The sequence below is a fragment of the Macrobrachium nipponense genome, chromosome 16 (genome assembly GCF_015104395.2).
Source record: "Macrobrachium nipponense isolate FS-2020 chromosome 16, ASM1510439v2, whole genome shotgun sequence".
Classification (NCBI taxonomy): Eukaryota; Metazoa; Arthropoda; class Malacostraca; order Decapoda; family Palaemonidae; genus Macrobrachium; species Macrobrachium nipponense.
The window spans coordinates 38,007,279-38,030,796 of NC_087209.1; the positions used below are offsets into that span (position 1 = coordinate 38,007,279).

The 23,518-nt window shown below is 46.1% G+C and overlaps 1 protein-coding gene across 1 annotated transcript in view; it reads right to left on the bottom strand.

Moving 5' to 3' along the window:
- LOC135195676 (golgin subfamily A member 2-like) overlaps window positions 1–23,518 on the bottom strand; it is a 212,058-nt gene that overhangs the window by 91,916 nt on the left and 96,624 nt on the right. The window contains exon 7 of the mRNA XM_064222066.1: window positions 19,327–19,468. Coding sequence (XP_064078136.1) covers window positions 19,327–19,468 — 142 coding nt within the window. The remainder of the gene's footprint in view (window positions 1–19,326; window positions 19,469–23,518) is intronic.

Below are 23,518 nucleotides of genomic sequence, written 5' to 3' on the forward strand. Positions count from 1 at the left end.
AAATGGATCACCAATAACCGGGGAATGCTATACACTGCTGTATAAACATTAAAAGGCATTTCATATGTGCTGTAAAGGCAAAATTAAACCAATATCTAAATATGGCTGATACAAACCCACTTTCAGTAGAGTAGTATGTAGAGATTGATCTTGGTTGTTAAGTGAGGAGTGTCTGTGTACAAAAATGAGTAATATGAGATGTCACAAGAGATATTAAAAAAAAAAAAATTTAGAGGCATGTTAGATATTAAATGCCGAAATGTATAATATTACAAATTCTAAAAGTACAGTAATTTGTATTTTTCATAGGTAAATACTATAAACCAGAGCCTTATATGTATGGGTAATCTGCAGCACAAGTTGGATTCCACTGATGACACTTGGTAAAAAGGTTTTTAATTGATGGTAAGTGGGGGAGTGGGAGAACTCCTCATTCACCCGCTATGAACAAGCACTTTTACTTCAGCATCAGAACTACACTGAGTGGCTGAGGTGGGATTAGATTAGGATAACAAGCTCTGGTTTATATACTTACAAAAAAAATACAAATTACTAAAAAAATTGTGATTTTTTTCAAGGGAATAGAGACATTCCCTTTTAAAAAGGAGACACTCTCCTTAGGTTAGAAGAATAGTCTGCGCTGCCTGGCAAGCTGATTCTCCACCTGGAAATTTATGCTCCTAGTCATGACTGTGCACAGCAGAACAATGAATCCTGTAACTTCCTATAACATCTGATAAAAGGATGAAAATCTGATAGGTCCTTATGCTAGAGTGAAATGTATCTCAAATCTCATTCTGGGTAAAATTTGGAGAACAACTGCTACCTTAAACAAAGGGGTAGGACAGGTCAGAAGGCAGCTAGTATCTGGGTCAATCATAAACTGATGGGTTTAGGTAACAGCTTTACCACATCCCCCCTACATGCCTGATTAAAAGGGGAGTTACATCTTATGAGCTAAATCTCTCGGGTAGAATGCCTAATTGTGAGGTCTAAAATTATCGTAGCCCTGACTGCTGCTTTGAAGAAAAAGAGACAATGGAAGAAAGGAGGGAGACCCAGTCACTCATCCTTCAACCTCCAGCCTTGTGCCATCCAAGTACCTCAGGCAAGATGCTTTTTTTTCCCAAGAGGAGCTTGCAGACTAGACAATCTATTGAGCAGCTATCATAGGTCACAACAAGGGTCCGAGGGTTTGTGGGTGATGACCCTAGGGTAAAAAGAGGTAAAGGTACAGTCAAACCTCGGTTTTCTTACACCTCTCTTTTCGTATGTTTTGGTTTTTGTAGACTATTTTTCTACGAAATTTTGTCTTGGTTATCGTACGTTTCCTCAGCTTTTGTACACTTGAAAACGCTCCATCTGGGCCCCAGTGCATGACAAGGCCCCGTATCGAGCGCCAAAACAAAGCATACCATCTTCTTTTGGGACCCATTCTCCTTTTGATTTCATTGTTTTTGTGCTTTTTGTGCTTTTTTATTCTAGTGCAACTGCTGAATAAACAATCATGGGGCCAAAGAAAGTTCCAAGTGCTAGCCCTACTGTAAAAAAGGTGTGAAACACACTATAATTTAAAAAAGAACTCATAGCAAACTGTTGGAGGAAGTTGCATGCTGATCTCAGTGAGAAAATGCCTACAACAAGTGCTGCCATCAGTGAATTTAAGGCCAGCAGAGGCTGGAATGAAAAATTCAGAAAATGAATGGGCATAAACAATGTGCCTACTTCAGGGATTAATGACATGTTTTCAAAGTGGAAAGATGTAAAAAATTTTGTGGGGAATTATCATCCCAACAAATAAGTTGTAATCTGCATCGCCAACATGTTTAATGCAAATGCTGTGTTTAACTTCAAGCAAATTTTAAGGAAATGCCAGAAACAAATGTCATTGGACAGTTTTGTTGTGCCAAAAGGGTCCAGTAAGTCTCAAGCTGGTCCTAGTGCCAGTAAAAAACAAAGAGGAAAAGTAACCTCAGACAGTGCCAGTAAAAAACGAAGAGAAGTAACTCCAGATAGGTCCTTGATACCTGAAGTCCTTCTGGAGGGAGATTCCCCTTCCAAACAATAACCACTCCTCCTCCCTCTCCCCTCCTCTCCATCTTCCAAATGTTAATAAGTTTTCCATAAAGGTGAGAGTGATGTTAAATGTTCCTTTATTCATTTCAATAGTCATTTATATCTATTTCTCATTGTTTTCTGTATCTAAAACTGTTTATTCCCAATAAAATGAAATTTTTATTAATATTTTGGGGGTCTGGAACACATTAATCGTATTTACATTATTCCTTATGGGAATTATTGTTTCGGTTTTTGTACGTTTTGGATTATGTATGAAACCCAAGGTTCCACTCTATTCTGTAGCTACCATGTATCTATGTATATGTTCTCCAAATTGTTGCAGGAGCTAATGCACCTGGCTTCATGAGCTCTTGTTTGGAATGGATGACCATCCTCCTTACAGGATGAACTGCATGTCCATTTGACCACTTCAGAAGAGAGTATATTTGGTATACAACCTTCTTATGCTGGTGCTATAAAGACAGCCTCAAACTCTTCCCTAAGAGGTTGAGTTCTCATTAAATAGAGCCACAGGACTTGCACTGGGTACAAAAGTATCTAATCTGGTTTCCTGCTAACAAATTCAGAATTCTCAGAGAAAGGGGACCAAGAAATTCTCGAGTCTTGTCAGAAAATGACAGTCTCTAAGTTTGCCACTAACTTATGAACATCAACAAGAAAAATCCCCAATCTTCCAAGAGACAGATAAGATATAAATGGCTGTGCAACCTGTCAACATCTTGCAATAAGGCTAAAGCTAGCAGAACAAGTCTTGAGGTTAAATTTCTCACAAGGGCTCTACAGTGCCAGAGTTAGGCTGTGGAGAGTCCCAACCCACTCCGGATGCTGAAGTTAACAAAATGGGAAAAATTGTTCAAAGACCAGCTCCAATGAACATGGACAACTATACAACGGAAACAAGTCTGTGTCCTTCAGTCTGAAGACTTGGTTCACGACAGAGAAATAAGCCTCACCACACAGACTGAAAGGAACTTTTCTTCGTAAGGTTGCTGGGAAGTCTGTTATCTGCAGCAAAGCAGCTTTAACAAGAAAGAGACAACACTGAGGCACTAATACACATACTAACTGAGGCTTGCTCAAAATCTGTGCTAACAGAGAAGAGTGAGCCAAATGGGAATCTTTGGGTTCTTTGGCCAGAAGAGCTAGCAGATCAATACCACTTGACATTAGGTTAATAAAGATTTACGAAGGTTATCCGAGATCCTGAGTGACAAACACTTGGTTGATCACTTGACAGTTCAAACTGACAGAGGAACAGCAAAGATGTCCAAATGTCCCATGGGATGCTGGAAGGCACTGTCTAAGGCAGCCTTGGTTCTGGAAAGGAACATTCGTTCACCAGGAGCTTACTACAAAATTGTGCAGCCAATGGTTGATTACTGGAGTTTACCAAAGCTAGAAAAGATTAACTTGACACAAAAAAAAAAGTACCGACCAATCTGTCCTGATTAAATGCCCCTAGCTGTTGAGCTAATATGCTAAAACATTCCTTCCACCACGAGTCCCAAGGAAAAAGTGTCCAAGGACCTGTGAGCAATATCCCGAAGGTAAAAGGGTGAAGGTGGTCTGGTTGGACCACACCCCTACCTTCAGCACCTGCAACACCAACAAGTTCTTGTGGAAGGCAAGGGTAGGACCAATACCTCTAACTTCGAGGGCTCTCGGACGAAAGGTACTGGTGTCGAAACTCCTTTCGGAGTCGTATGCTTTCCTGATTACCTCATGTAGCCAGAGAGAAAGTGTTCTTGGACACTTCTCTCTTGGTCACCCTAGTGCTAACAAAGAGGCATCGACACTCAGGCCTGAGATGGTGAGTTCTTTTCAGATAGCGCCGTAGCACCCTAACAGGACAAAGTAGCATCTCTTCTGCATCATTACCAGTAAAGTCCTCTAGGGAGGGGATCGTAGAGGACTTGAATCTATCGTCAGGGACCGAGGGATTCTGAGTCTTTGCTATGAAATTCGGGACGAAATAGAGCGTAACCGACCCTCATCCCCTCGAGTGTTTAACATTAAGAGAGAGACCATGAAGTTCCCCTACTCTCTTCGCTGATGCCAGGGCCAGCAGAAAGACGGTCTTGAGGGTCAGATCCCTGTCTGATAACTCTCGGAGAGGCTTGTAGGGCCTACGAGTCAAACTCCTTGGGATGAGAGTCACGTCCCGCTCAGGGGACCTGAATTCCCTGGGTGGGCAAGACCTCTGGAAGCTCCTCATAAGGAGGGATATTTCCATGGAAGAGGATATATCCATACCCCGCAGCTTTAGGACTAAAGCCAAAGCAGCCCTATATCCTTTAACTGCTTAAACAGAGAGGAGCTTCTCTTGGCAAAGAAAGACTAGGAAATCCGCTACCTGCTGAGGGGTGGCTCTGAGCAGAGAGAGACCCTGTCTATGACACCAACCACAGAAGACGGACCACTTTCACTGGTATACCGCCACAGAGGACTGTCTGAGGTATCCTGCCATCTCTGTTGCTGCTCAGAGAGAAAAGCCTCTTGCAAGAAATAGTGGATAACCGCCAGCTGTGAAGCCACAGGGAATGTACTACCTGGTGGTACCGTTCCATGTGCGGTTGGCACAGCAGGTTGTGTCATGGGGGAATCTCTCACGGTGCCTCGGAGAGAAGAGCATGCAGGTCTGGATACCAAACGGCCTGAGGCCATTTGGGAGCCACCAGAATCATCCGAAGGTTGCTGGTGACCAGCGCCCTGCTGATCACCTTGCGAATCAGACAGAACAAGGGAAAGGCGTACACTTCGAGGTTGTCCCACAGGTGTTGGAACGTGTCCTCTGCAGTTGCCCACGGGTCCTGCACCACGGAGAAGAAAACCGGGAGTTTTCTGTTGTGCTGCGTGGCAAACAGATCCACCACTGGACGCCCCCACAGGTTGAAGAGCCTTTCCGATACGTCTAGGTGTAGAGAGAATTCTGTCCCAATCACCTTATTCTGGCAGCTGAGCTTGTCTGCCACTACATTCTTCTTGCCTGGAATGTACCTGGCTCACAGCTCTACCAAGTGAGCCGCAGCCCACTAGTGCACCTGCAAAGTCAACTGATGCAATGGGATGGACACTAGGCCCCCGTTTGTTGACCTATGCCACTACCATGGTGTTGTCGCTCATCAACACCACGGAGTATCCCATCACACATTCCCGGAATTCTTGGAGTGCCAGAAACGCTGCCTTGAGTTCCAGGATGTTGATGTGAAGGTGCTTGTCGTATCAATCCCACACACCTGAAACCAGCAACTCTTCCAGGTGTGCGCCCCAACCCTCGGTCGATGCATCCGAGAACAGGAGCATCTCCGGAGGGGGAGTGTGCAACTGCACTCTTATTAAGGGGTTTCTGTCATCTAGCCACCAGGCTAAAACCTCCCTCACTTCCTCCGTAAGAGGAACAAGGAAGGATTGCAGATCCTGAACCTGTGACCAACACTCCTTCAGTCTCCATTGCAGAGACTGCAGGTGAAGATGCCCGTGAGGGACTAACTTCTCTAATGACGACAGGTGACTGATCATGACCTGCCAAAGCTGATCTGGTTGCTCCTGTCTTGACAGAAACCGTTGAGCTGCCTCCCTGAACCTGCTGATCCTTGAGTCTACGGGGAAAACTCAGTGCTGCTACCATGTCGATCAGCATGCACAGGTACTTAACCCTCTGTTTGGGATAGAGATCCGACTTCTCAAAATTTATCACGATCCCCAGATCGCGACAAAAGTCGAGGAGGCAATCCCTGTCCTGTAGCAACTGCGAGCGACAGCTCGCCAGGACCAACCACTTGTTGAGATACCTCAAAAGATGTATCCTGACTGAGTGGGCCCAAGCTGACACCAGTGTGAATACTCGCATGAACACCTGAGGGGCGGTCGAGAGTCCGAAACAGTGCCCTGAATTGGAACACCGTCTCGTCGAGGATAAAGTGTAGGTACTTTCTGGAGGACTGATGGATTGGTATTTGAAAATACGCATGCTTCACGTCCACTGAAAGCATGAAATTGCTCTCCCTGATGGAATCGAGCATGGAACGTGCCGTTTCCATCGTGAACAGAGTCTGGCAAACAAATCGGTTCAGAGGAGAAAGATTTATCACCGGTCTCCAACCCCCAGTAGACTTCACTAGGAAAAGCCGGCTGTAGAACCCTGGTGACATTTCTCACACGATTCTACAGCTCCCTTCCTCAGCATCATCTGCACTTCGTCTTTGAGTGCTATGTCCCTGGCAGAACTGGGAACATACATCTGGTGATGGACCAAATGAGAAGTGAGGGGTAGCCTCGACTCGAAGGGGAGAAGATATCCCTCCCGAAGGACATCTAGTATCTAGGTCTTGGCTCCGTAGCGCTGCCATGTTGCCCAATGGCTCGCCAGGCATCCCCCCACTTTTTGCAGCAGGAGAGGGAGAATGCCGTCCCTAGCGTTTCCCCTTCTTCTCATTTTGTTTACACCTCTTCCCGTGAGAGGAGGAGGGTTGAGAGGATGGCTGACGCTTGCCTCTCGAAGTGGAGGAGGAAGGCTGGGTCTTTCCCCGCACCCCTTTCGATGGTACAGAAGTCTTGGGGGCGGAGGAGGAGCTAGCTTGGTTCCGAGGCCTAGCCGAAGTTGAACAAGAGGGCCCAGACGTCTTCGTAACTGCCTGGTGTACTAAACGGTCGCTGTCCTCAGCTCTCCATTTTTCCACTGCAGCATACACCATCTCTCTAGGGAAGAGAGAGGAGGAACCCAGCAACAGCCCATTTCTTAGACCCAATGCCAACTCCGGGCCAGCCAGCCTAGCTATTTGATTCAGGACAGCGTCCCTCCTCCTAAGCACCAGGTTGGTGCACAGGTTAGCAATCTGGTGGGTCAGGTAGAAGATAGCCCTACCCCCAGACTGACAAAATCTCCTGAAAGCTGAGTATTCTCCAGGAGCTACCAGTCCCAAAGCAGCTACGACTCTGGATACTGTGAGGGACCACAGATCCAGCCAGGAGATGGCCTGGAAGGCTGCCATAACGGTAGACTCCAAGGCCATTGCCTCTTGCTGTGTGAACCAAAGGTTCTTGGACAGTAGGTGTTGTGGAGGGAAGCCAGGAGTTAGACGAGCTAACCCCAGGTCAACCTGTTTGGTTGGCAAAGGGTTCTCCGATGGCACATAGAAGCGCCACTGACGAGGCAGAGGAGGGGGAAGCAACTTGTCCGACCTGCTGGCCCTAAGCGAAGCCAAGGAGGACCATGGAAGCCCTATGGAAGCTCTGGGTTCCTTCTTCGGTCCCCAGAACGACTCTAACCAGGATGGATGGTCAGAGGGGGCAACCATTGATCCTTTCCCGAGGTCATTGTGCTGACAAATCACCGCGATGATCTCCGCAAACGACCTCTGTATCTCCGGAGTGACCGTGTCCTGAGGCAACAGACCGTCAGGTCCATCTAGGCCGAGTTCCTCCCGAGATACTCTTCCTTCAGCAGTTAGAACCTCATCAGATCCCCTGTGATCTCCTCAGACCACTTGAGCACATGACCTCTCAGGTCCTAGGATCGAACTGGGCACGTACACTCTTGTGGACCGACAGTGAGGAGCCACTCCTCACAGCACCCCTTAGTCGCCTCGCTCCTCCTGGTGTATCCCGAGGAAGTTGAAGGGACAGGTGAGGCAGATCTGATGCTCCCACTCTGTCTACCAGCAGAACTGGTGGACGGAGAGGGCTGCAGGCAATCACCAACCCGCGGTGATGACCAGTCGGCAGGTCTAGACTAGGGTTCTCCCTGTGGAGAAGGGCAGGTCTGAGGATGGTAGCGTTGATCTCTTGCGTCAGGGGAACTGCTACCGGCTGCACGGACCACTCGATCACGCTGGTGTGATCGACGGTCGGGCAACGGGTAGCGTCCACCAACACAACAGGAACGAGCACCGTCCTCTCGACATGCACAGTCCCAAAAACAGCCAAAGCTGTTACCGGAGACTGAGAGGACCTCCTCCCGGTCTCACCTCGTGTACGGTCCCGCGGACCATCACGCCACCTTCCTTCTGCCCCTTGCCGGAGTCCTGACGGTGAGCGTACTCAGCGCCACGGATGCTAGCTGCATGTTCACCGGTGGGTGACTGTAGCTGGTACCTCTGCGGTCCCAGCCTTGCTCGTCCCTGGGGATGGCGAGGTGGTTCCCATTCCCGAAGAAACAGGAAGACCAGTGGAAGGCCCACCTGTCTCACCGGAGTGATGAGACAGGCCCTCAGAAGTCCTTGAATGAGACTTCTTGGGCGGGGGGCGAGACCACCACCTTCTTCTTTGGCCAGGCAGCCTCAGAAGGAGAAGTGGAGGCGGCGGTAGAAGAGGACGACGAAGACGAAGAGGACAACGAAGACGAAGAAGACGACGACGACACCTTCCGCTTCTTCTTAGACTTCTTCGCCAGCTTCCTTAAAACAGCAGAAAGATCCCCCACCCAGGACAGGGCTGCAGTGGCTGCCGAAGCAGCGGGCTCCAGCACGGCCTGGGGCGGAGGAACTGACGCTGCAGCAGCACTCCTACGGGCAGGAACAGGGGTGACAGGCACGGCAACAGTGACAGGAGGGAAGTCCAAGGGCAAGCTCTTTAGGCACTCGAAGTCAGGAGGGAGAGCGAGGATGGCATAGCCTGGAGGAGGAGGTGGAAAATATTCTACCCTCGAGGTATGCGGCACCGGTGCAATTGCAGCAGATGGGGTGACCAATGTTACGTGCTGGGTATACACCAGATGTGGCAATGCCGCATACCCAGGCGTTGAGATGGTCGTGGTCGTCCTCGACTTAACTCCATGGGTCACTGGGGCTGCTGCGAGATGACTCAGCAGTCCCTGAAGAGATGGAGTGCCAGGTAGATTCAGTGTACGCCATACCTGCCACAGATCCCCACCCGTGGAGTCAGACGAACCTGAGGGAGCAAAAGTCAGATTAATCGAGGGCGTTCCTGTTCGCCCAGAGGGAGAAGGATCCCCCACTGAGTGAACAGAAGTTCCTGAATACAGCTCCAAGTCGGCATGCCTCCCTCCATCTTCTGCACTCAACACATCAAGAGAAGCAGAAGGAGAAATGTCCCCCAAAGGAGAAACAGTAAGACAGGGGCGTTTACATGGAGGAAGGAAAGAAGACGATGTATCAGCCACCAAGGGAGTTGAAGGAGAACTCTCCGATGACACCTTAGAAGACTTGCCTCCCTCGTATCTCTCCCACTGTGTTATCATTATTACACTCACGCCCTCGGCACCTTGCACAAAGGGCGTGAGGGTCAACATCAAGGCTTGAGCGAAAAGCTCCACATTTCCTGCCCCCTACTCCAGGGCACAATCGCCGTGTAGATAGGGGGCGAGAGGGCTTATCTGATTCGTGGGTTTGCATCATTAAATATACACACAGAACAAAATAAATCAATTACAATTATATCAGACAAACTGAAAGAAAGTACTGAAAGATCTCATGACAGAGGTTGGCAGAGTGGGAACGTCTGCAAATGACGGCACTCAAAAGCAAAGTGGAATGTTTACATTCAGTCGGGTGGGACTCCCGACTATCGGACGAGCAGTTACAGCCTAACTACATTGTTATTAGCATCTTGCGACCGAGTTCCAGCTGGCGCTGAAAGTAATTCCTTATGTAAAGGACCGATGGTTTGTATAACGTGTAGGAACACAATTAATTTAACAATAATTTTAACTTAAATATAGTCGTATATAAAAATCCCACACAGTGTGTCCTAGTAATCTAAAGTATGACTGCCAACTGATGAAAAATGACATTGTTGTAATACAATAAAGTTTCATACATACTTACCTGGCAGATATATACATAGCTATCGACTCCGTCGTCCCCGACAGAAATTCAAATTTCACGGCACTCGCTACAGGTAGGTCAGGTGATCTACCGCCCTGCTCTGGGTGGCAGGACTAGGAACTATTCCCGTTTTCTAATCAGATTCTCTCTTCCACCTGTCTCCTGCGGGGAGGCTGGGTGGGTCTTCATTGTATATATCTGCCAGGTAAGTATGTATGAAACTTTATTGTATCATAACAATGTCATTTTCATACATTCAACTTACCTGTCAGATATATACATAGCTGATTGACACCCTTTGGTGGAGGGCAAGAGACAACTAACTAACTGACTAGACAGGTAAACAACATATGTTGTAGGTATAAATAAACCTTAGTTCCTACCTTCTTAGATGGAAGACTTCGTGGCTACTGCCCAGGAGTCTGCTTCATCTCAAGAGCCTTAGCGAGATAGTGATCTGTGGCCAAGAGTTCTTGTGGATCTGTCGATGGGGTCTCTTCCACTTACTCGACAGAACCTAACTGGCGTTTGTCAATGGGAGCACATCCGCTTATATGACAACACGCATTACTTTAAGGAGCACACAACCAATCCCGATCACCCGATCCTAACCCGTGTTAGTCCTAAGATTGCCCAGAGTTATCCCCAAACTCTTAGCAAACAACCATAAACTCGAAACTCATACATACAAAAATAAAAATTTTGTACCCCTCTAATAGTCAGATGTCACTCGATTTTCAAATGAAGCGAAGTGAAGGCCGCTTGTGCGACAACTGACACTCCCATACACCGAAAACACGAGAACACATCCGACAAGAGGGTTACGTACACAGTTTAAGGATTGGTGCTTTCTCCTTTACCCAGAACCGTCTGTGCTGACACAAACGGACCTAAAGAAAAACATTTCTCGTACGTAACTCGCACGTCTTTTAAATAATGGGATGCAAACACGGAGTTGCATCTCCAATAAGTTGCGTCCAAAATGTTTTTGAGTGACATATTTCTTTGGAACGCCACAGAGGTTGCGATTGCCCTAACTTCGTGGGCTCTCACTCTTAAAAGATTAAAAGAATCATCTGAACAATTCTTATGAGCCTCCACAATGACACTTCTAACAAAGAAGGCTAAGGCGTTCTTGGACATTGCTCTCTTGGGGTCTTTTACTGAGCACCAAAGACCTTTTTGCGAACCCCCCAACTGCTTCTTCCTGTCCAGATAAAATTTTAGAGCTCTAACTGGGCAAAGGGATCTTTCTGCCTCTCTGCCCACCAAACTAGACAGTCCTTTCACTTCGAAGCTCCTGGGCCAGGGATTCGAAGGGTTTTCGTTTTTGGCGAGAAAGAGAGACTGAAATGAACAAATTGCCGAGTCTCCTTTGAAGCCAACTCTTGATTCCAGGGCGTGCAATTCACTGACCCTTTTTGCCGTTGCAAGACACATCAGAAACAAACACTTTCTAGTAATGTTACGAAAAGAAGCAGTGTGTAGTGGTTCGAATTCTTCTGAGGATAGAAATTTAAGAACCACATCTAAGTTCCAACTTGGAACCTTAGGTTCAAGTGACTTTGATGTTTCGAAGGAACGAATGAGGTCGTGCAAATCCTTATCATTCGTTAGATCTAATCCCTTGTTTCTAAAGACTGCTGACAACATACTCCTGTACCCCTTAATAGTCGGTACCGAGAGATGCGACTTTTGTCTAAGAAACAGAAGGAAATCCGCAATTTCGGTCACAGAGGTACTGGAAGAGGACAGCTTCTTCGACCTGCACCAGTTTCTGAAAACTTCCCACTTCGATTGGTACACTCGCCTAGTAGATGATCTGCGGGCTCTAGCAATTGCGCTTGCTGCCTGGCGAGAAAACCCTCTCGCTCTGACAAGTCTTTCGATAGTCGAAAGGCAGTCAGAGCAAGAGCGGGTAGATTTTGATGGTACCTCTCGAAGTGGGGTTGTTTGAGCAGATCTATTCTGTTTGGAAGAGATCTGGGGAAGTCCCACCGTCCACTCCATCACTCTGTGAACCAAATTTGAGCTGGCCAATACGGAGCAATCAGAGTCATTTTGGTTCCTCGGATGCCACGAATTTTCTGACTACTTCCCCCAGTATCTTGAACGGGGGAACGGGGGAAAAGCGTAAACGTCTATCCTGACCAGTCCAGGAGGAAGGCGTCTGTTGCATAAGCCCGGGGATCTTCCACCAGGGCACAAAATGTGTCTATCCTTCTGGAGAGGAATGTGGCGAAGAGATCTATTTGAGGCTTCCCCCAAAGGAGCCAAAGGCTCTGACAGACTTCTGAGTGGAGTGTCCATTCTGTGGGAAGGACCTGGAACCTCCTGCTCAATCTGTCCGCTCTCACATTCCTCTCCCCTTGGACAAACCTTGTTAGAAGAACTACCTTCCTTTGGTTCGCCCAAATCAAAAGATCTCTTGCTAGCTCGTACAGAGCGAAAGAGTGCGTCCCTCCTTGTTTCTTGACATAAGCCAGAGCTGTCGTATTGTCTGAGTTTATCTGTACGACTTTGCCTCTGACTATGTGTTCGAAGCTCTTTAGCGCCAGGTGAATTGCTAAGAGCTCCTTGCAATTTATGTGCCATGACACCTGTTCTGCCGACCAGGTGCCTGACACTTCTTTGGATTCCCAAATGTTGGCCCCCCCAGCCCGACTCCGATGCGTCTGAGAACAATGTCAGGCTTGGGTTCCGTACTTGCAGGGACACTCCTTTGTTTTCTTTTAAGGGAGTCAACCACCACTTTAAATGATGTTTTATTTCCTCCGAGATTGGAAACGTGTCCGAGAGCTGTCCTGTCTTCCAACTCCAACTTCTTCTCAGGAAGAACTGAAGCGGACGAAGATGCAATCTTCCTAGGAGAAAGAACTGTTCGAGCGAGGAAAGGGTCCCCAGAAGGCTCAGCCATTCCCTCGCTGAAGTGCGTTCTTTCCCTAGAAAGTTCGATACTGCGGCACAGCCTTTCTTTATTCTCTCTTGAGATGGAAAAACTCGAAAACCCCGAGAATCCATCTGAATCCCCAGATAAACCACGTTCTGGCTGGGGATCATCTGAGACTTCTCGAGGTTCACGATCAATCCCAATGATTTTGTCAATTCCAGTGTTGTTGACAGGTCCTCCAAACACTGCTTTCGAGACCTGGCTCTGATGAGCCAGTCGTCCAGGTACAGGGAGACGTTTATCCCTTTCAAATGTAAGTGTCTTGCTACATTTTTCATCACGTCCGTGAAGACTTGAGGAGCCGTGGAAAGGCCGAAACACAGGGCCCTGAACTGATAGATTCTTCCTTCGAACATAAATCGAAGGTACTTCCTCGACGAATGGTGGATCGGGATGTGGAAATATGCGTCCTGAAGGTCTAGGGACGCCATCCAATCCCCTTGCCGCAGAGCTGCAAGGACTGAAGCAGACGTTTCCATGCTGAACTTCTGTTGTTCCACAAATTTGTTCAGCGCACTTACGTCCAGTACCGGTCTCCCACCCACCCGAGGCTTTTGCTACAAGAAACAAGCGATTGTAAAACCCCGGGGAGCTGCAATCCAGCACTAGCTCTATTGCTCTTTTGTCCCACATCTGCTCCACCATTTGACGAAGAGTATCCATCAGAACTGGGTCTCTGTATCTGGCGGACAATTCCCTCGGTGATGTTGTCAAGGGAGGAATGTCCTTGAATGGGATGCGATAACCCTTCTTGATGATCGACATCGTCCACGGATTCGCTCCTATGTCTTCCCAGGCTTTCGCAAATGAATGTAACCTGGCTCCTACGGGTGTCTGGAGGACAGAACTCTCACTTTCCTTTCTTAAAGGGACGGAAGGAAGACCTGCCCCTCTTTTCGGTTGACTTCCTTCTGGCGATAGATCTAGTTGGAAGACCTCCTCGAAAGGGCTGCTGCTGAGCTGGACGAGTCACTTTCTTTTCCTCACCTGGCACAGCCTATTCTTCCTTGAGGATTGTTTAAGGAGGATCCTGGGTGGCCTTTTCAGTCAGAGAATGCGCAATATCCTTCACCAACTGCGAGGGGGGAAAAGGTGTTCTGATAGAGGCGCAAACAATAAGGCGGCTCTCTGCGAAGGAGAGACGGCCTTCGTGAGGAAAGCACTGTGAACCGCCCTCTTCTTTAAAACTCCTGCGCCAAAGAGGGAGCATACCTCAGCGATCCATCCTGAACAGCCTTATCAATGCAGGTGAGGATGCTATTAAGGGTTCTGGGTCCAGTTGTTCCTTTTCCTGAGATTTCTTGGCCAGAACCCCAAGGGACCAATCTAAGAAGTTAAAAAACTTCTAAAGTGTGAAAAAGTCCCTTGAGGAGGTGGTCCGTCTCCGAAAGCCCCCATGTTACCTTCGCTGCATTCAAGGCGTGTCTTCTCGATGAATCCACTAAACTCGAGAAGTCTGACTCAGCTGAAACGGACAGAGACAATCCCATATTCTCTCCCGTTTCACCGTACCAAATTGCCTCTCCTCCCTGTAAGTTTAGCGGGAGGCATACAAAAGACCGTCCCCCCCCTCCCTAACCTTCTTCTTCTTGAACCAGGAGTCAAGAGATTGAAGCGCCCTCCTCATAGATATAGCAGGCTTCATTTTTAGGAAAGAGGAAGACTTGTGAGTTTTCGTGGGCTCGAGAACAGAGAGCGTGGAGCAAGGAGGAGCGGCTGGCGTTAACGAGTCTCCATATTCCTGCCAATAGAAGGGACGAAAGAACTTTATAATTAGAAGATCCTTCTTCATTTCATCTCCGAGGCATCTTCTGGGTTCAAAGGCTCGGAGGAGAAGGCTCCCTTCTTTCTTCTGACTCTTCCCTTACTCTCTTTCGAATGTCAGGCTCTTCATACGAGGAATGCGCCTGCTGCACAGCAGAGTATCTCGCCTGGTAGGAGTAACGTGTTTGGAATACTCCTGGCGCTTGGCAGGCGCAGAGCGCCTCGAATACTCCTGGCTTCTAGTAGGCGCATCTTGTTCAGAATACTCCTGGCGCCTGGGAGGAGTATTAAGTTCAGAATACTCCTGGCGCCTGGGAGGAGTATAAGCTTCGGAATACTCCTGGCGCCTGGGAGGAGTATTAAGTTCAGAATACTCCTGGCGCCTGGGAGGAGTATCGAGGTCCGACGACTCCTGGCGCCTGGTAGGAGTACGTCGCTCCAAATACTCCTGATCCTTAGAATGCGTCTGATGTTTTGGTAGGAGTCTCGAATCCGGTAGGCGCTTTCCGTCTCACAAGCGCTCTACTCCTAACAGGATCTTCCTCTTCTGCTAATTCTTGACGCTTGGTTGAAGGTCTTGCATGTTGTACTGCATACTGTGGCTCTTTGCGCCTACTCGGAGCCTGGCTCCTGGTAGGCGCCATACTCTTGACAGGAGTAACTTCCTTTCTTACTTCTCTCCTGTCTACCGCATTGCTCCCCCCAGAGATGGCCGCTTGTGCGACAACTCCTCTGAAGGGTGCGTTGCGCCCGACAGGAGATCGATATTTGGATCTTTTAATAGGAAGCCTATCATCCTTCTTACGCGTAGGCTCCTTATATAGAGTTCCTACTAACGAAGCTAATTGCTCTTGCATATTCATCAATATTTTCCTTGTTGAGGAATCTTTCGAATCAGGCGAGGGAGATCTGGAAGGCGCTTTAGGATCCCTTCCAGACCCCGAGTCTGAATGTATTCTCGCCTTCTTTATTACCGAAGGCGCTCCTTCTTCAGAGAAGCGCTCGGGACTAGAATTGAGCTCATGCTCCTTCATACTCCTCTTCAAAGGACGGGAAAGTTTCGACTCCTTCCATCCTCTTCTCGGAGAAGGCGAACTAGACGACGAAAAAAGCACTCTCGAAGAACGCTTTTCCTATAGCGGTCCTTGGCAGTATGTGATACGATCGATTCTGCCGAAGGGACGCCTGATCGTTGGGGATTCTCCACAACCCCCGTACGGCTTTCGACATTCCTTCTCCTCCGGGCCAGGGAGCTTGGAAGAGGTCTAGGCCTGGGAGCGTCGCAGAGACGACCAGACGCCCCCTCCACTACACTGGGGACACTAATATCACTAGCGAAACCACATTCACCTTCCTTACCTTCCAATGCTGCGACTTTTTCCTGCATTTTCTGAAGGGAAGCTCTAAGTTCCGCTATTTCCGAAGCAGAACTAGAGGGATTAGTAATTTGTGAACGGGCTGAAACAGAATGAGCATGATTATCAGAGGAAGAAGCTACAGAACTAGATAGTAAATCATGAGAAGTAGACATTCTGCGGGTTTTATAAGCCGCTTTCCTCTCTCTATCTTTCTCTAACTTCTTCAAGTAAGAAGTTAGATTCTTCCACTCTTGTGCACTCAATTTCTCACACTCGTTACACGTATTCTCAATCGAGCATTCAACCATTCTACACCCACTACAAGTAGTATGAGGATCTACCGAAGCTTTCGGAATCCTCACCTTACAGCCCTCATTCACACACACTCTGAAACTAACACTCGAGTCAGACATATTCACGAATTCCAAAAACCAAGTCCAAAAAACAGTCCACGATAGCGAATGCCAAACAACGATCCAAGTACGTCACCAAATATCAGCGAGAGATGATCAAAAGCTTTGCGAAAAACGAATTCTAGTCAGGAGGAAGTAGCAACAATGTTGATACCGCCGGCGACAGAGAGAATCTGATTAGAAAACGGGAATAGTTCCTAGTCCTGCCACCCAGAGCAGGGCGGTAGATCACCTGACCTACCTGTAGCGAGTGCCGCGAAATTTGAATTTCTGTCGGGGACGACGGAGTCGATAGCTATGTATATATCTGACAGGTAAGTTGAATGTATGAAACATAGTGGCAATAAAGAACAACCCTCTTCAAGATCGATAAGATGATATGTATTTTACAGTCTTACTTATCGTTAAAATTCACAAGTTGGATTGTAATTCAACTTGTAATTGAACTTGTGAACTTTAATGTTAACTAAGACTATAAAATACATTTCATCATATCGATCTTGGAGAGGGTTGTTCTTTATTCCAATATGTCATCATCAGTTTGCAGTCATATGATACACTGTGCGGGTGTGGGATTTTTCATAACACTATTAAATCTAAAATTATTGTTAAATTCTTGTTTTCAAGAAAAAATAATTATACAAAGCAAATTATTGAGTAATTTTTACCATCACCAGTCAAATAATCACGATCATGATAACATTCACATACATATGTATATTTTTGCGCTTTACCAAATATACTATGCTTTTTGTTGAAAATATGTGTTAGTGAGCATATGGTCTTATTTGTCTCACTAGTTTATTATAAATGATGTTAATTATCTCATATTTATTTAAAAGTACTACAAGCAGTCCCCAGGTTACGACGGGTTCGGCTTACAACATTCCGAGGTTAAGGCGCTTTTCAATTACGTATATTCATCAAAAATTATTTCCAGGGTTATGACGCCTACAATGCTGATCTGGCAGATTAAATATGGCACCAAAAATGGAAAATAATCAATATTTGAAATTTTTTTTTTATGAAAAATGCAATAAGAATGTAGTTTACATAGTTCTCAATGCACCCAAAACATTAAAAGTAAGGTTTTCTTACGATTTTTGACAATGTTCCAGCTCACGACAATTTTCGGCTTACAACGCGTCTCAAGAACGGAACCCCCGTCGTAACCTGCGGACTGCCTGTATATTAATACAGGCAGTCCCCAGCTTACGACGGGGGTTCCATTCTTGAGACACGTCGTTGGTGTATTAAAAAGTATGTAAACTGCATTTTTAATGCATTTTTCATCAAAAAAGCTTCAAATATTGATTATTTTGCATTTTTGGCGTCATATTTCTTCCGCCAGATTGGCGGTGTAAGCGCTGTAACCCTGGAACATGTGTCGTAAACCTGGAAATAATTTCTGAAGAATATAATTGAAAAGCGTTGTAACCTCGGAAAGTCGTAAGCCGAACCCATCATAACCCGGGGACTGCCTGTATATAAAAATAAACTATAATGAATAAATAACTATAAAGAAAAAACATGAAAAAATTAGAGAAAAAAATGCTTTCACTGCAGTAGTAGTGATGTTCAGAAAAATTCTAAAACCTGAAACACATCTGACTCCAAGGATTTCGGATAAAGGACTGTGTACCTGTACTATTACAAATATGGAATACATTAGGAAAAAATGGGATAACCTTAAGCTGGAAAATGACTGAGACATGTTGGACAATAAAATTGGGTGAGAAACAGTTAATACAAACAGTAGTAGCTACAGATGAAGAAAGATGAAGACCTGCAACAAGACTACGATCACTGTGGAGAAGGGGTGCAAATAAAGACCTAGATCAGTTAGGTGCACAAGTTGGACATCAGATGATAGAGCTCATTTTACATCTAACCCCAGAAAGGGAAAATCTGAGATAAAAACATTAATGGTACAGTTAAAATCGTCAATTTCACATAGGGTAATTCATATATCAATGACGATGATTACAGCACTATAAATAATGTCCTGTATATACGTATATGTAACATATTTCACAAGACAACAAAGTCACTTAACCTATTTTATATTGCTAAGTTGTTCTTAAATGAGAAATGAAACTGGAACAAGTGAAGCTGAAGTTGGATGGCTAAGAAAGAGGAGAAAAAAGGGAACTGATGAAAAATAAATACAAAGCAATATACAGTGGTCCCCCCATATTCGCGAGGGATGCGTACCAGACCCCGCCCGTGAATAGTTAAACCCGCAAATGTTTGGAACCCCTATAAATACGCTAAAAACAGCCTATTTTGTTGGTTAAAACTCAAGAAAAACCCACTAAAAATTTTCATGCTTGGTTTTTTTAATAATTTTATCACAAAAAGTACATTTTATGATGAAATTCATAAAAAAAATCAGGAATTTGTGGAAATTTATCATAGAAAAATACAGCGAATGCACAAATTTTCCACGAATAATGCAGGGAAACGTTCCCAAGAGAAATCCGCGAATGTGTGAGTTCACGAATCTGGAGAACACGAATACGGGGGATCCACTGTACAGTTTATCCCCCTGTATTCGAAGGGGATGCATACCAGGCCCCCCTGCGAATAGCTAGACTCTGCAAATATTTGAAACCCCTATAAAAATGCTTACAACTTCATCTTTGGTTAGTTAAAACTCAAGAGAAAGCCAACAAAAATGTTTATACCCCTTTTTTTAAGTTTTATCACAAAAAGTGCATTTTATGAGATAGATAAAAAAAAAACAGGAATTTGAGGATATTTCTCATAGAAAAATACGATGAATATGCGAATTTCCCGTGAATAATGGGTAGATATGGTCTATAGAGAAATCTGCGAATACATGAGTCCGTGAACACGGGAGTCCACTGTAGTTGGTGTTAAAGGGCTGCTGAAAAGCACCTTCAGTACCATCTACAGTGTGCCATCTCGGTACAATGCAAAATCATCTCTATGGCGATGATGATGATGATGATTACCTGTTGTACATGAAGCTGTGCCATGGCAAGCTGACTTTTAGTATCTGCCAGCTGAGTCCCAAGTTGTTCATAGTCTTTCGTCTTAACACTCAACCGCTCTGTAAGCTCAGCAACTGATGCTCTTAACTCTTCACACAGTTTACTGAGGATATAATAATACAGACATTAACTTCATTGTGTGCATATATGTATTGTAAGCTTTTTACACAAATTATAAGTTAAAAATAGACAAAAACTATAAGTATAAATAATGATGGACACATTTTTACAAGGGGCGCATGTACTACTTATGTAGGGCTTATACCATCCATCACTGTGTCCATTTCCATTACCCACAGTAATGGAAGGAGATGGTGGTAGTTTGTGTATTATGGAAAAAGTATGTACCAATATATTTAAATGTAATATCCCATGGAAACCATTAATCATTATATTGTTATAATTTTTCATTATTATCAGTACTGTATTATTATTAAGACCAACTGATTAAATAGTTTTACCAGGTAACTGACAAAAATATTCACCTACAGGGAATGCCGGAATTAATAAAAATAAATCTTACTGTTATATATCCATGGTGAAAAATATAAATTTTGTAAGTTTGGTAACGTTAATGTTAGTAGTATGTCAACATATTAAGCATCTATGCACTGGATTTGATACACCTCAAATAATTATTGTATACTGTATCATATAAACCCTATTTCATACTGAAAGTCAATGATTAATACAATGCATGTTAAATATTCAAGTTCCCATTTCACCCATATGCTAAACTCCTAATATCACAATTTTTGAAAGTAAATTGTATTTTTCCTAACTATACAAACCTAGGTCCTTTACAATAGGAATTACTTTAGGTGTAGCCTGGACACAGCCGCTGAATTCTTTAACAAGGCAGTTCGGTAGTTAACAACCGGTCGGGTTGTTGGTAGTCTCTCCGACCGGATGTAAACATTCCAATTTGCTTTTGGCTCGGGTAACAGATTGAGGGGTGGCATGAGGTGGGCACTAAGTGTAAAGGACCTAGGTTTGTATAGTTGGGAAAAATACAATTTACTTTCAAAAATTGTGATTTGTTCCTCCACGATATACAAACCATTGGTCCTTTCCAATAAGAAAACTCACTGATTGGTGGGAGGAATCTGAGTGAGCTCCAGTAAACTGACTGGGGTTCAGCCTACCTGGGTTTCTCTCCTGGTCGTTAGAGCAAGGAAGAGGATCCAGCCACTGGCACCTGATCGGAGTTATGGAACTGTGAGATCAGAGTCAGTCTTCTGGGCTTTTATCATGAGGGAGAGATGCGAGTTGCCCTTATGGGAAAGCGAAGAACCATATGTCGAAGACAATCAGGCAAATACAGGTTATGGGTTTGTCTTATGTCAAGGGCCCCTTCCTTGCCTTGTAAGGGAAGGGGTGGATATTTGCATCTATTTCTAACAAAAGGAATAGATTGGTTACTCTAAGGAGTGTCTTACCTGCATCTATGCTCAGTCCAGCATGTACGGTCCGTATTACTCTTTACCCGGAGGGAAAGAGTAAGATGAAAGGGATGAAGGACAGCCACTCACTCTGCATTCATACTCAATCATACCATACAAGACGAGATGCGACTGTCCTGTTAGAGAAGCTGGGTAAGCTACACAACTTGTTGAGCAGCCACCATTGGTCGTAAGGAAAATGTGTCCAAGGACCTGTGGGCAAAATCCCGAAGGTAATGAGAGGTGAAGGTGGTCTGGCTTGTCCAGAGCCCCCGCCTTCAAGACCAGTTGAACCGACAGGGTCTTATGGAATGTGAGGGACGGGGCAATGCCCCTGACCTCGTTAACTCTCAGACGAAGTGTACCCGTGTCGTTGCCAGCAGCAAAGTACGCCTTCCTGATCGTCGCACGAAACCAGAAAGAGACAGTGTCCTTGGACACCTCTTTCTTGGAATCACTGGTGCTAACGAAGAGTAGTCGACACTCAGAACGGAGATGGCGAGTCCTCTTCAGATAGCAACGTAGCACTCTAACCAGGCAAAATAGCATCTTGTCTGGATCATCACCAACAAAGTCACTCAGGGAGGGGATGGAGAAGGACTTGAACCTAGCATCATGGAACGATGGATTCTGAGTCTTTGTTACGAAACCTGGATGAAGTCGAGAGTAACCGATCCCCAACCTCTTGAGTGTTTAACATCGAAAGAAAGACCATGCAGTTCGCCTACTCTCTTCACCGATGCCAGGACCAATAAGACAGAAGGTCCTGAGGGGTCAGATCCCTGTCTGATGAGTCTTGAAGTGGCTCGTACGGGGCATGAGTCAGGCTCTGCAGTAAGAGAGTCACATCCCACGCAGGAGGCCTGAGATCCCTGGGTGGGCAAGACCTCTCGAAGCTCTTTGTGAGAAGGAATATCTCGAAGGAAGATGAGATATCCAAACCATTCAGCTTTAGGACCAAGGCCAATGCAGTCCTATAGCCCTTTGCGGCTGAAACAGAGAGGCGCTTCTCTCTGCGAAGGTAGACTAGGAAGTCCACGACCTGCTGAAGGCTGGCTCTGACCGAAGAGATACCCTGTCTGCAACACCAACCACAGAAGATGGCCCACTTTCCCTGGTATACTGCTGCAGAGGACTGTCTGAGGTATCCTGCCATCTCTGTTGCTGCTCAACGAGAAAAGCCTCTCGCTCGCAAGAGATGGTGGATAACCTCCAGCCGTGAAGACACAGGGACTCTACTGATTGGTGATACTGTTCAATGTGCAGCTGACACAGCAGGTTCTGCCATGGGGATCTCTCTAGGTACCTCGGAAAGAAGAGCCAAGAGGTCAGGATACCAAACAGCCTGGGGCCATTTGGGTGCTATCAGAATCATTAGAAGATTCTACGTGATCCGCATCCTGCTGATCACAACTCAAATCAGGAAGAACGGGGGAAAGGCGTAGACTTCTAGGTTGTCTCACGGGTGTTGGAACGCATCCTCTGCAGCTGCCCATGGGTCTGGAACAACGGAGCAGAAGATTTCCACCTTCCTGTTGAACTGGGTGGCGAACAAGTCTATGACTGGACGCCCCCAAAGGCTGAAGAGCCTTTCTGCTATGTCCTGGTGTAGGGACCATTCGGTTCCTATCACCTGATTCTGGCGGCTGAGCTTGTCTGCCACTACATTCCTCTTGCCTGGAATGTACCTGGCTGACAGCTCTACCGAGTGAGCTATTGCCCACTTGTGCACCTACATTGTCAACTGGGATAGCTCAAGAGAGGCAAGTCCCCCTTGCTTGTTGACATATGCCACAACTGTGGTGTTGTCGGTCATCAACACCACAGTGTGTCCCATCACTCGTTCCTGGAACTCATGGAGGGCCAGGAAGGCTGCCTTGAGTTTCAGGACGTTGATATGAAGGTGCCTGTCATGAAGGTTCCACACTCCTGCAGTCAGCAACTCCTCCAAGTGTGCGCCCCATCCCTCGTTCGATGTTTCTGAAAACAGGAGCATGTCTGGAGGGAGAGTGGACAGATCCACTCCTACGATGAGGTTCCCATCGTCTAGCCACCAATCCAAGTCTTCCCTTCCTGCGAGAGAGGAATGAGGACAGGCTGAAGATCCTGAGACTGGAACCAATACTACTCCCTCAGTCTCCACTAGAGAGACCGAAGGTGAAGACGCCCATGAGGGACCAGCTTCTCCAATGATGACGGGTAACCAATCACGACTTGCCAGAGCTGAGCAGGTCGTTCTCGTCTTGATAGGAACAGCTGCAATGCCTCTCTGAGCCTGCTGATATGAGAGTCCAAGGAGAAGACCCTTGCTGATACCGTGTCTATCAGCATGCCCAGATACAACGTCCTATTACTTGGGTTCGAGATCAGACTTCTCCAGATTTATCAAGATCCCTAGATCCTGACAAAACTTGAGAAGGCGATCCCTGTCCTGTACTACAAGCAGGAGCTTGCCATGACCAACCAATCATTGAGATACCTCAAAAGAAGAATCCTGTCCGAATGTGCCCAAGCCGAGACCAGGTTGAACACTCTCATGAACACCTGGGGAGCAGTCGAAAGTCTGAAGCATAGTGCCTTGAACTGGAAGACCGGTACTTGCGGGATGACCGATGAATGGATATTTGGAAATATGCATCCTTCAGGTCCACTGTAAGCACGAAGTCGTTCTCCCTGATAGATGCCAACACTGAATGTACTGTCTCCATCTT